The sequence below is a fragment of the Octodon degus genome, unplaced genomic scaffold, assembly GCF_000260255.1.
Source record: "Octodon degus isolate 3935 unplaced genomic scaffold, OctDeg1.0 scaffold00064, whole genome shotgun sequence".
NCBI lineage: Eukaryota > Metazoa > Chordata > Mammalia > Rodentia > Octodontidae > Octodon > Octodon degus.
The window spans coordinates 8889723-8902222 of NW_004524640.1; the positions used below are offsets into that span (position 1 = coordinate 8889723).

Sequence of the window (12500 nt, forward strand, 5' to 3'; positions counted from 1 at the left end):
ATCACTATGAGTCCAATCTGTGTAGTAAGACCCTGTGCTAAATCGTTTGAAGAAGAAGGAAGAAGAAGAAGAAGAAGAAGAAGAAGAAGAAGAAGAAGAAGAAGAAGAAGAAGAAGAAGAAGAAGAAGAAGAAGAAGCTCAAAATGTGGATTTTCACATTTTCCTTGGCTTGGGCTTGAGGGTCAGATACAACTCACTTCCGGGTCACCCAGATACAACTCACTTCCGGGTCACCCAGATACAACTCACTTCCGGGTCACCCAGATACAACTCACTTCCGGGTCACCCTGCCTAAGCGCTGAGTGACATCTCAGAAGCTCACTATCCAAATGATAGCCTCTGACAGTGAGTGCTTTCTGTGCGCACCATGGTAAGCACCTCGCAAAAAGCATCTTCCTAAAATTGCGCCGCCCACTTATGGGGAGATACAATTACTTTTCCCATTTTGCGTGTGAGAAATTGACTTGGAAATGTTGAATTCCTAGGCCAAGGTTGTGTGGCTGGTAAGTGACAGGGCTGGGCTCGAGCCCAGGACTTTGCACTGGAGCAGACATGAGCTGTGGGCCCTGCTGGAGTGTAATGCAGGACCTGATTATGACAGTGCTGGAGAAGTCTGAGATTAAACGTGCGTGGTATGAGGGGTGACCAAAGTATGCAGTGAATGTTTCAGTTTTAAAAATTTGCTACAGGGCAGGCTAGATAGGTCAGCGGACTAAAGCGCCTGCTTAGGCAGATGCGACGGCTGGGTTCAATCCCTGGTGTGCTGTGCTGGCCCCGCCCCTGGGGCGCACTGAGACAGCAATTGAGACTGGGCAGGGTGGCGCAAGCCTATAACCCCAGTGCTTACAAGGCTGAAAACAGGAGGATCACTACGAGTCCGATCTGTGTAGTGGGACTCTGTAGACCCTGTACTAAATTAAAAAAATAATTACTACAGTACAAGAGACACTTACTTTAATCTCCCTGGGAATAGGCCCCCTTGCTTTGACTGCACTTGTCCCATTATCCCTGGCAATTTTTGAAGCAATTCTGGCAGTCCTCTTTCATCAGTGTCTTTACAAGTTCTGATTTAAAAAAACAAAAACAAAAAAACAATGAATGCTACTGCTGGGAACTGTGCAAAAGAAAGACAGGCTCGTAAAATGGCCACAAAAGGTAAATGTTTATAATCAACTGAGAATATCGAAGCAGCCACGAGAGTACAACAAAAGACACTATGAAAGGAGATTTCCAGAACTGGCCAGAACAATGGGACAAGTGCATTTGAAGCAAGGGGAAGTGCTGGGGGTGGTGGTGGTTAATGACAGTGGGTCTTACTGTAATGCATTAAAAAAAAATTAAACATTCACCACAGTTTTTGATCATACCATATAACTTCTGAGGTACAACTACACATTGCATGCTTTTCATTATATTCATTCATTCTGTCCCTTGTCCATTTATTCACCAAGTAGCCACTGAGCAGTGAGGTCCCTTTGCAATGGGCTGTGTCCTCCCTGGTCTCTCATCCCCAGCACCTCCTCCTCCTACCTCCTCTCCCACACCTGGTCTCCCAGCAACTCTAAACCTTGGTGGTCACCTGAGTCTCCCATGCCCTTCCACACCCCTTCCTAGCCCAGCACATAGTAGTAACTTAGTCAATTTTGTTGAAGAACTAGATGAAGGAACTTGAGGTCCAGAGGTAAAGAAAGAAAGAGAAACAAGCCCCAGGGGAGGTGAGAGGTGGTGGGCTAGAGGCAGATTTGGATGCTGTAGACAGAAGAAAGAGAGAGAGGAACAGAACCCAGGGGCTGAGAGAAATGCTGAGGAGGTGACAACCTCGCTGAGCCCTGAGGAGATAGTAGGATGTGGCCAGGACAGAGCCCTCCAGGCACAATGCAGGGGCAGGGGAAAGGGGACAGGGAGGATCCCCATCTCCCTCCATAGACTGCAAAGAAGGGGGTATCAGCACATTAGGAGGGACCCGTCTGTTTTCAAGGAGTGAGAAAATCTGGTTCTCCTTGGTTTCCCCACTTGACCCTGGGTAAGGAGTGTATCCTAAGTTAACCTTTGAAATGCTGAAAATTTCATTGTGTCCAGGATATAAAAGGTGACTGCCCCTCAGAATTGCTGTCAACTCATGAAAGAAATTTGGATATAAATTTGGGGTTCAGAGGGAAATTGTAAACACAAACAGTGTGAGAAAGCCATTGCGCTGCTTTTGCTCGGACAGACCTGGGGTGGAATCTCAGCTCTGCCACTTTGCTGTGTGACTTTGGGTGACCGATTTAACTTTTCTGAACCTCTTGAGGTGGAGACAATGGATGTTGCGGTAATTCTCTTTCGGAACTCTGAATAGGAAGTAAGAGACAACCTCTAGATGGCATCTGTAAGGCTTAGCACAAATTGCACTCTATAAGCATCATTATTCTCATCAGTATTACTGCTGAGAAAGGCAAGAGGCGAAAACGAAGGGGGAAGGACTCTTTAAATAGAGAAAGAGGTGTGCAGTGGAGCCAAGTGGTGCTGTGTAACAGTCAGGACAGTGGGGTGTGGTGGGACTTGGCCTGCGGCAGTGAATGAGTGAGGCCAGCCCTGGCATGTGGGAGGCATGTGGTGGACCCAAGAGTGAAGAAAAGTGGGGAGACTCCCAGTTCCAAGGCCACTGCCACCCAGCCTGGGATTGTGGACCTGATCCTTGGCAGTCTTGTTAGCAGCAGGAAGCCTATTTGAAGTCTTAGATGCTCAGGAAGAGTGAATAAGGAAGTGGGGTCAGGCCTCGGAGGCAAGCCCGGGATGCTAAGTCAGTGCCTTGGCCTGGCAGGACTAACAAGGATTTCCACCCAGAGCCAAGGTGCCTGCCGCTCAGCGGGCCAGAGCTCCCCAGCTTTCCAGAGTGACAGGGCAAAGCAGGGCCCAGGAGGTGCTCCAGGGGCCTCCACAGTCACAGGACACAAGTGAAACACCTGCTTGTTCACAGGGGCTTTTCAGAATGCGCTTCCAGCTGAGCCAAGGCACAGTCTGGCCAAGAGGATGATGGGAAGTTCTGTTTTAATGCCTGCCCATTCTTGACAGAGCCCTGGTCCCTCTATTCATGCACCCAGTGAGCAGCTCCCAGGTGCCCTCTCTGTGCCAGGAACACACTAGGCTTTGGGCCATGGGGGTGAATGGACAGACAAGGTCCCTGCCCTCCTGGAGTCATGTCCTACAGGGAACTCAGATTGGAAACAAGTGAATGCCAAAATACTACTGCTATTAATGATAATAATAAGGAAAAGTTAAAGAAAAAATTAAAAGAAGGTCACAGGACTTGGGGCTGGGTCAGGAGTTCTGCTGGGGGAAGATGGCTTTTGTACAATGACTTCCTGCATGTCTGGGACCACAAGGCCCGGCACATCACAATGGCAGTTCAGTAAAGATTCTTTATGCTGGGGAATAAGAAGAGATTGGGGAGCTGGGGGAAACCCCTGTTGTGCACCTCTGTTAATCTCCTCCCATGTCCCCCTCACTGTTTACCATGACTAACTTAATGCAAGTCACCTGCTTACCACAGCAACCTTGGTGCACACCTAGCAGGCAGTGGTGATGCGACCGATTTTCCTCCCATCTATCAAGCCTAATGTCTAGCAATCCAGAGGCCAGGAAAACCAGGGTGACCCTCTTTTTCCTTCATGCTAAGGCACAAGCTGCTCTAGGAGCTGTTTCTGTCCCTTTGGGGGCAGTCCCTGCTGCCTCCCCCACCCCTGCCCATTGGCATCCCATGTCCCCCTGCGATGCCATGTGCTGTTCCTTCTGTCTGAAGTACTCTCCTTTCCTCAGCTTGCTCACCCCCACTTTGTATCCATCAGAGCTTGCTGCCTCCTACGTCCCTACCTCGCTGGCTTCCATACTCCCAGAATCGCCTGGTCTTCTGTTTTGTGCCATGCACGGTTGTGGTCTGTTCACTGGGGGATCTTCTACAGGCTGAGATCTTTCAGAGCAGGGCTTGAACCCTCTACCTCTATCCTGGCATCTCAACAGTGTCTGGCCAGTGCTCAGAGACCAGTTGTTGAGCAAAGGATAACCTCGGCCTCTTTCCTTGTCAAGAGATGGCTGGGAAGACCACACTCTTCTGCTTTCTGCTGCTTCCTGAGCTAGGGGCTGAGTACCCGCTACAAGCTGGAGAAATCCCCTGGGCACTCATCACACCACCCATGCTTCTTCTCCGCAGCAAGAGAGCACACCAGCTCCCTTTGATTCCAAGGTGCACTGCTTTCGTTTCAAGGATTTTGAAATTAGAGTGCATCTGATAATCAATGTGTGCATTAAATTAAGTTCCCCCTTCCTGCAGGCATGATTGGGCTGTACAGGTAACTTTGCATTTGGTGATGTCTTAGAAGCCAGAGAAGACGAGGTTGGGGTAACAGGCCACCTCTGTACCCAGAAGGCAAGACTGGCGTGCTGGCTGGACCCTAGGAGTCCGTCTGCCACCCCACACTGTTGCCATGCACGTGCCAGAATTGGCAGCACAGCTAACCCCTCCTTGTGCTCACCCCTATTTTCAAAAAGTCTCCTTGTTATAGCTGAGCCTCATTTAAATTCCTGCTCCAATCCTCCGTAATCCTGTCTGACTTAGGAGATGCTGGCACCCCTCGGAATCTGTGGCAGCGTGACAAGGAGAGGAGGGAAAAGGCTCCAGGCTGTTTCCAACATCCAGAAGGGCTTGTGAGGTGCCTGCTCTTCAAAAGCCCTGTGGAGACTCAGGTCTAGATGCAGGCATCGACTTGTCCCCGTCTACCATCTTGGGTGTTGCCCACTGTCAGCACCTCCACTGGCAATTTTTGAGCTAAGTTGGTGAGGAGTTGGCTGGCTTCTGTGTTTTCTCCCCTCTGCACTGCCACAGGCAGCTGGGAGGTCCACGCCAGTACCACAGTCAGAATGAGGAGCCTGCAGGGGAGTGAGGTAGAGTTGGGGAGGGTCTGGCTGCTCCAATCATCATAGCGATCAGAGGATGCGGCACCGCACCTCCACACAACCCACAGTGAAAATGAGGATCAGAGACACAAGTCAGCAGCCCAAGCTCACACAGCTTACAAGTGAGAGATCAGAGACAACTCTTTAACAAGCTTAGCAGGTCTTTCAGATCCTGAGCGCTTCTGTGCCCTCCCCCCCCTGACCACCCAGTACCCCCGCCACACTCCCTGGGCCACCTGGCTTGTCTCATTTCCTTCCTGCTTCCTCTCTGCTTTCTGCCCTCTCCTGTGGATTGCTCTGGCTCGTGTCACCCTGCTAACACCTATTCATCCTTCAGAACCGCATTTCCACATCACCTCCTCAGGGAAGCCTCCCCTGAGTAGATGCAAGTCCCAGCACCAAAAACCCGAAGTCCCCTGTGCTGCCCATTCATGGCAGTGATCACAGCCGTACTCTAAGTCTATGTGCATGAGAAGCTTTGAGTTAGTGTCTGTGTCTCCCTAACCCTAAACGGCCCTCTGCCCAGAGTCCAGGGTGCTCTGGCCTAACACTCGGGACTTCGTAGGCATCCATCAAAGACTTAACCAACAAAATAAACAAGAGAAGGAATTTCTGATCAGTGCTTGGAGGTCAGCTCAGAAACCTGCCATGCACCTAGCCTTCACATGAGGGGCTTGGGCCAAAACATGGGACTGGAAAGAGCCACTGAGTGTTTGACAAATTTAAAAATCTCTCCTATTATCAGTCTGAGTGTGTATTTTTTCTGCTCCTCCTATCGCTGACCTGAAAGTAGACACTCGTGAGAATTTCTGTGACAGCCACTTTGGGAGGCACGGAGGGAGGAAATCATGGCCAGGCTGTCTTCAGAGGACCGGGGCCCCAGCACTTTCCTGTGAGGCCCCAATTTCCCTCAAGACACTCCCTTTCTGATCATGGCTTTATTATTGACCTATTAGTGTAGCACTGCTGTGCTGCTGTTTGTCCCCGTCTCTCTCTTCCTCCTTCCCCTTGGTTGAATTTAAGTTTGATTTTCTGGAATATCAAACCAAATGATATTTTTGCACTTGAGGAACAATTCTCACATGCTACGAAGGGACTGCCGCAGCTGAAACCCACCCTGTCGCAGGCAGTGGTCATGTGTTCATTTGTCAGCAAAGGCATGTTGACATCCTGCACTGTCACGATTGCTGTGGCTTCAGCAGGGAGCAGAAAGGACAACTCCTCCCCTCAAGGAGCTGATGGGTTCGTGTGGGAAACAGATAAAAACCGCAATGAGTGAATGATACAGTGGGCTAGAAGGCGGTAAGAACTATGCGAAACAAACACAAATTTTAAGAATACATAAGGGATTGGATACAGAACGGGAGAGGGGAGAGATGTTGATTGCAACTTCAAGTAAGATGGACAAGAATAAGAACGAGATGGTAGCCTACTTCCTTGATCCCTAAACTACCATCCTGCAAAGGGTCCATGATGTGTCATTTTTACAGAAAAGGAAACTGAGGCTTGGAGAAGTTTCACTGCCCCAAATCACGCAGCTTGTAAAGAGTATAACACAAAAAAATGAGTCCAGGTTGTGGGGTTGCTGAATTCCTTCAACTAGACCACAAAACTTCACCTGAAAACTTCATGAGCTACAGGGACACACACTTGCTATTTCTTGAAAATACTTGTGAACGTCAAACTGACAGAAAGTTCATTCACACTGAGGGTGCTTCCAAAATAAAAGGCAAAAGGAAGAGCATTGGGTGGGTCAGGCCTGCAGTTGAATGCTAGAAAGTGGGCATTGTGTTCTTTTAGCCTCAGCTCCTCAGCTCAAAGGACAGGGGGCTAAGGGCAGAGTCAAGTCACTCTAGAGGGTATAGGGTGGCTGGGGATGACAGCTGGGGGTGCAGAGCCCTGCTTCCTGACTGCTGAGGCTGACTGCTCAGAAACCACCCATCGTTAGACACAAACAGAAGAGGATTCCTGCTCATGGCATGTGTAGGCAGTGGGCTGGGGAGTGCTACAGAGCCCTCTGGAGGTTTGTAGGGTGTGTGGAGCTGGGAAATCCAGTTCCCGGGTCACAAGAGGCCTGGGTGTGAGTTCTGGCTCTGCTGCTTTCTGTCCCCGTGACCTAGAAGGGCCACTTGTTCCCCAGGGCCTCCTCCTCTCACTTAGACATCCAAAGCAAGGGCAGAGAGTGTTGTGTGAGCAGTGGGGGCTCGCAGGTGTGAAAGGTGAGCGACGCTGGGTCTGGCTCTGTGAAAAACTGCTGATTAGAACCCAAGCCCCAGAGGGAAGGTTCGCAGTGTGCTGCAAGTTGGATGTGAGGTTTGCTGAGGAATGGAAGGTTCTGGAACAGCTACATTAGGCTGGCCCATTATAATGCCCACTCTCTGCCCAGAGGGATCTATTTCAGTGAGCAGGAAGGTAAAACTGAACTTCAGTACATTTTAAAAGCAGAAAAGGGAAGAAAATCAACTGGTTATTTTTCCTTCTCTGGAGAGGCTGAGCACGCTGACCACTTTCCCTTCTTTTCCTTAAATAGTTTGTTTTCCCTTCAGCCAGTTAGGAGCTCCGTGGACCGACTCCTTTGGAATTCTCTTAGTTTATAAAATAGAATCCTGACTCATTAGTTTTTTTAGAAAGACGTTCCAGGAAGAATAAACAAGTCATCTTCCTCTCTCTTTCACTCTCAATTGTGACACATTCTTGTGACATTACATTTACTCCGGTACTTTAAGAAGTTCTGAATTAATCCATTGATAAATGCTTCCTATACACCCACTGCATGCAAAGAAAGAAAGTCAGGTTATTTTGGGGCTCACAGAGCATGTGTATACAGGCTTGGCCCCGGGACCCCCTCCACATTCCCCCTGCCACATTCACAGGCACTGATTTCCTAAAACTGAAATCTACCCTTGCCTTCAGCAGAACCAGCGAGCCACGATTGAGCAGAATCTGAAACACCCCAGCACCTCCCAGGCCAGGTGGGCTGTGAACTTGGAAAAGGTAATTTGGGCCAATGGACTCTTCATGCTCACAGAGAGCCAGGATGCAGCCACGGCTGGCAGAATGGCCATGAGCGACCAGCCTGCATAGGGGAGATGAGAGAAGCCCACGGTGCTGGAGGAGCTGGACGATTCAGCAGAGGGGCTTTACCAGCCTGGGTAGACAGCAAGTAATGCAAAGGGCAGAGCAAAGAGAGGGGTACTGGTGGCCCTGCCTCTGCTTCAGACACTTTGTACCAGCTTCAGGCTCCTCCACTGCAGGGCTGGAAATCCTTTGGGGGAACGCTTGGAGCAGGTACAGGGACAGAGGGGAGGGACGCACTGGAGAGAATCGACACAGAAGTCTGGCTACCCCTGGACACACCGCTTCCTTTATATGATGACAGAGGTTAATGCTCTGAGCAGCAGAGCTCCAGCAGCCCCGAGAAGCCTCCTTTGGAAACAGCTGTTTTGGAGCCCTGTTGTAGATTTTATTGAGCCTTTCCCTGAAAGGGCCAATTCATCTCTGCATTCGGAGAGTCCCCGTGCTGCTTCCTTGAGAAGCCCAGGACTTTCTTCGGCCGCTCTGCACCCACCTGTGCCCCTGGGTACTTCTCAGAGCACACTGAGGACAGTAGCCTGCCTAGGAGTTCAAGTCCCTGCGCACAGGGACATTTTAGGCATCTACTCCTCGGGGAGAAAAAGAAACATTGGGCTTTTATTTCTCCATCCCCGTCCTCCTCCCCACGTGCCTGCCCCAAAACAGGTGGCCATGTCCCTTCTCACTCTGAAGCTCACTAATTAATTCCAGAAGCAGCAGCACAGGCAAAGAATTACTTCCCAATTCTTATTTTCATCAAGAGGTGAACAAAAATAATCATCTCAGGAGACAAAAAGCCCTAATGAAAACCAGAGTGCTGAAGAGATCAGAGGAAGATGACTTGTTTTTCATCTGAAGTCATTACCAGCTTCTCTGAGAGAAGATTTAAAATCTGTCCACAACTTCTTAGGAATGGGTAGGAAACACAATTAATGAGGTGGTGGAAGAATCTTTTGGGAAACTCCAGTGTCTCACCAAAAAACAAGCCAGAGGGCCTAAAATACCAGAAACTGGATGTCCCTAAAGGCCTGCCTGAGTGGCCAGAAAGGCCAGCGTATTACCTCCCTCCAAGGCTGTCTCTGCCAACTTTCAGAAATAAGTGAACTTACAACATTTAGATATCAGTGCAACTTGAAAATAAGCAGCTTAAAATCTCCAAACCACTTCCTGAGTGGCCAAGGCCCAGCCCCCTCTGGTGGCCTGAGGTCTGTCAAACCCCATATGAAGAGAGGCTATGAAGAGAGGCTTCGGAAACTGAAGGCCAGGTTCAACTGGGGCCCTGAGCACTACCTTTTCCTGCCTTGTGAAAAGGGACAATCGACCCAGGGGAGAGCCTAGCCAGCCCTCCCCCCCTCCACTTGGAGGCGAGTGCCCCAGGGCTGAACACCCAGGGAGACCACCAGGGCCAGTGCCAACCCTCAGCTCCTCTCCTTGGGAAGGGTTGCTATTCCAATCCTTTACAGATTGGCAGGGAGGGACAGGGTGTGCAGCTTGGAGAGAAAGTTAGAGGGGGTGTGCAGTGCATTTGGGGATGTGGACGCCACACAGATGGGATTTTAATGAAAACGCTTAAGCCTTTTAATGCACAAGTGATCCAAAGCCACCTCTAGTCTGCTTGTCTTCTGGGAATTATGAGATGTTTAAAAGATCACAGCATTAAGGATTTGTAAATAAAGTTCTGATACAAGAAGGATATTTATACCAGCTCACTAATATCTGATTATGTTTCCCTTGAAATCAAGTCTTGTCTTTCCTGTAATCTCTCAGCTGTACATCTCCATCCATCTAACTAAAATCCAAGCAAGACAAGTCAACACTAGGATCCTTTCCCCCCCAGCAGCCCTCATTCACTTTGCTTTCCTTCTCTTTTGGAATAAAGGTCTGTCATAAATGTTCAGTTAACTGGAAAGGGTCTTTCCACTGCTAATGACTAGCGGTATGAGTCTTTTCATTTTTCAAAGGAGGGGTGTGTGTGCATGTGTTGAAAACGGTCCCTATTCATTTCGTCAGATTGACTCTTTGGCTGGGGAGGAGCATGTAGTATTCAGCATAGAGCTGCTCTGCAGAATATGTTAAAGGCAGCAGCTTGGATTGAGAAAGGGCACCAAATGCAGTATGCGTCAAAGAGACCATCGCTCAATGAAGTCACTTAGCTATTCAAAACATGTTCAGCCATCACTCAACTGCTTGCACCAAGAATATTGGGAAGGGGGTGGATAATTTGTGCTTTTTGCCCACAAGTACCCATTTCTCAAAGAGCAGCTCAGCTCAGTTTGGGTTAGACCCTGGGGCCACATCAGTTTCTCCCTCTTGCACCTCTTTTTCTCTCTTCTCCTCATCTCCCAGCCCCAACTCACTGCATCCCTCCCATGTCGAGCCTCACAAACAATCCTGCAGTGCCCGCTTCCCGACACTGCCTCAAACAGCCTCCGGTCTTGGTTTGCAGCATCAGAAGGAAGGCACACAAGCTCTGCTTCCCACATAGAAGCATATGGATTTCTCTGTTCCTGTCTGCCTATGGGTGGCTGGCCTGCACATGGAGAGAGCTACGCAAAGGCACGTTAAAGTCTGCCGCTAAATGCAGGTTGTATGACCTGCGGAGTCTTTTTTTTTCCTCTCTGGGCTTATTAATGTGTCCCAGAACCACATGCCTTCATCCATTCCCTGGTCTCCCATCCTTCACACAGTGGGGGCAGATGCACACATGCCTCAACGACCCTGCAAGATCAAGGCCAGCAGCTGATACCCCATCCCACTGCTGCCCCACTCCCCCCTCAGCCTCCCCATGCTCTCACCTCCCTCCTCCCTGCCTGCCTGCACAATGCTGACTCGACTGGCTTCTGGATAACAGACATGTCACTCTGTGTGGAAGAGAGATTGGTTCTCAGCCTAACCGCAAGTGAATCGCTGTTTATTAGAACTTGGGCTTGTTTCCTTCGAGAGACGCATGTATTTTTAGACTTTGTAAATGTTAAAACACACAATACACACACGCAGCCAACTGCCTCGACTGGTATGTATGGCTCACAGACATTACGAAATGCTCTTGAACTCGGCTTGAGATCCTGGAATAATTAGGATTTACCAAATGAGGATTCTTAGAAACAACAGATTTTTTTTTTCATTTAAGAAAGGAGATCTGCTGCAGATGATGATGTGTCTGGGACTTTTGATGGAAGTCAGGAGAAGAGGAAAGCAAGAGGAGGGACATTTTTGAATTTTTCACTGGGAACAGATGAACAACATCGGGGGAAGCAATTATTTTCTCTCCCCAGAGATGGCAATACTAAATCCAAAGGCAAATCCTAATGATTCCGAAGCAGGCCGAGCCCATTTGACTTTAAAGACATTCTCTGGCTGTTCACATCAGAGCATAGATGATTCCAATGAAGAGGTGGGGGGGGAAGGGGGGAGGTGGAGGCCGGAGAGTGGAGTATGGTTTTTGCTGATTGATTTTTCTTCCTCTGAAACTAACCCAACCAACCTTCTTGATCTGTGGTGGAGGAAGTGAAGTAAGAAAATGGTGGAATGGACAGGGGACTTATTGGGAGGAGGGTGGGGAGGGGGAGTGCGGAGGGGAGGGGCCGGTGGAGGGGGTGGGAAATCAAATACCTTCAAGGCAGCACGTTCTCCATAATCCAGAATGGGTCATAACTTCCTCATTCTTTTTGCTGGTTTCGTTCTCACTGACACTTTTCGTCTTGCAGACCCCTCTGGAGTAGAGCCAGTAGTCGGTTCCCACAGCTATGGTCATCAGGCTGAAGGCAGCGAAAGCACCAACGGTGGTTAAAAGCATTTGAACACCTCGATCAAACAGCCCCATAATTCTTCATTATATAAACACCCAACCGACTTCTGGTTCTCGGAAGAGTGTGTTTGAGGGTGCGAGTACTAAAGCCAAAAAAAAAAAAAAATTAAAATATAATTCCACTACTAATATAATGGATATATGTGTGAATAGAGGATATGGAGAGATATTTTGTTTTTTTTTAAAAAAGGGAGGTAAGAAAGCTCACAGAAGAGTGTAAATTATAAAGATCACACAGGAAGAAAGGCTGCCTTTGGGGTCAGAAACTGTTCCGGTTGCAGTGAGTTTAAAAAAAAGGAGGAGGGGGAAATAAAAAGACACCCCCACCCCCCAAGTGAGATGTTTTAATCTCTTTTCCTAAAATTCTGGTCTCCAGTTTCCATATGTGATCGCTAATTTGGAGATGGCTTCCACAGTGAACCAGGGAACAGCCGAATTCTCAACACCATCTCTCATGGTCGGGACCTAGACAGTTAGAGATTTTAAGAGCCGAAATGCACCCTTCCGTCTTCGTTCTCGGCTCTGCGGCCTGCGCCATGAAAATCCTTGGCTTCGCCAGTTCTCTTGCTTGGGGGGGTGGGGGTGGTCTCGGGCGCTTTCGTTTCAGACCAGACTTCCCAGTATTCTGTAAGCCCTGGGTCTCAGCGGCGCGGCTGCGGGGGTCTCGCCTTCCATGGTTCTGCAGGGC

General features: G+C 49.2%; 1 protein-coding gene across 1 annotated transcript in view; it reads right to left on the reverse strand.

Annotated features, from left to right (window-relative positions):
- The window catches only part of Cacng2 (calcium voltage-gated channel auxiliary subunit gamma 2), a 113894-nt gene extending 101998 nt beyond the window's left edge, over window positions 1–11896 (reverse strand). The window contains exon 1 of the mRNA XM_004634579.1: window positions 11617–11896. Coding sequence (XP_004634636.1) covers window positions 11617–11827 — 211 coding nt within the window. The 5' untranslated portion in view covers window positions 11828–11896. The remainder of the gene's footprint in view (window positions 1–11616) is intronic.
- Between the last annotated feature and the right edge of the window lie 604 nt (window positions 11897–12500).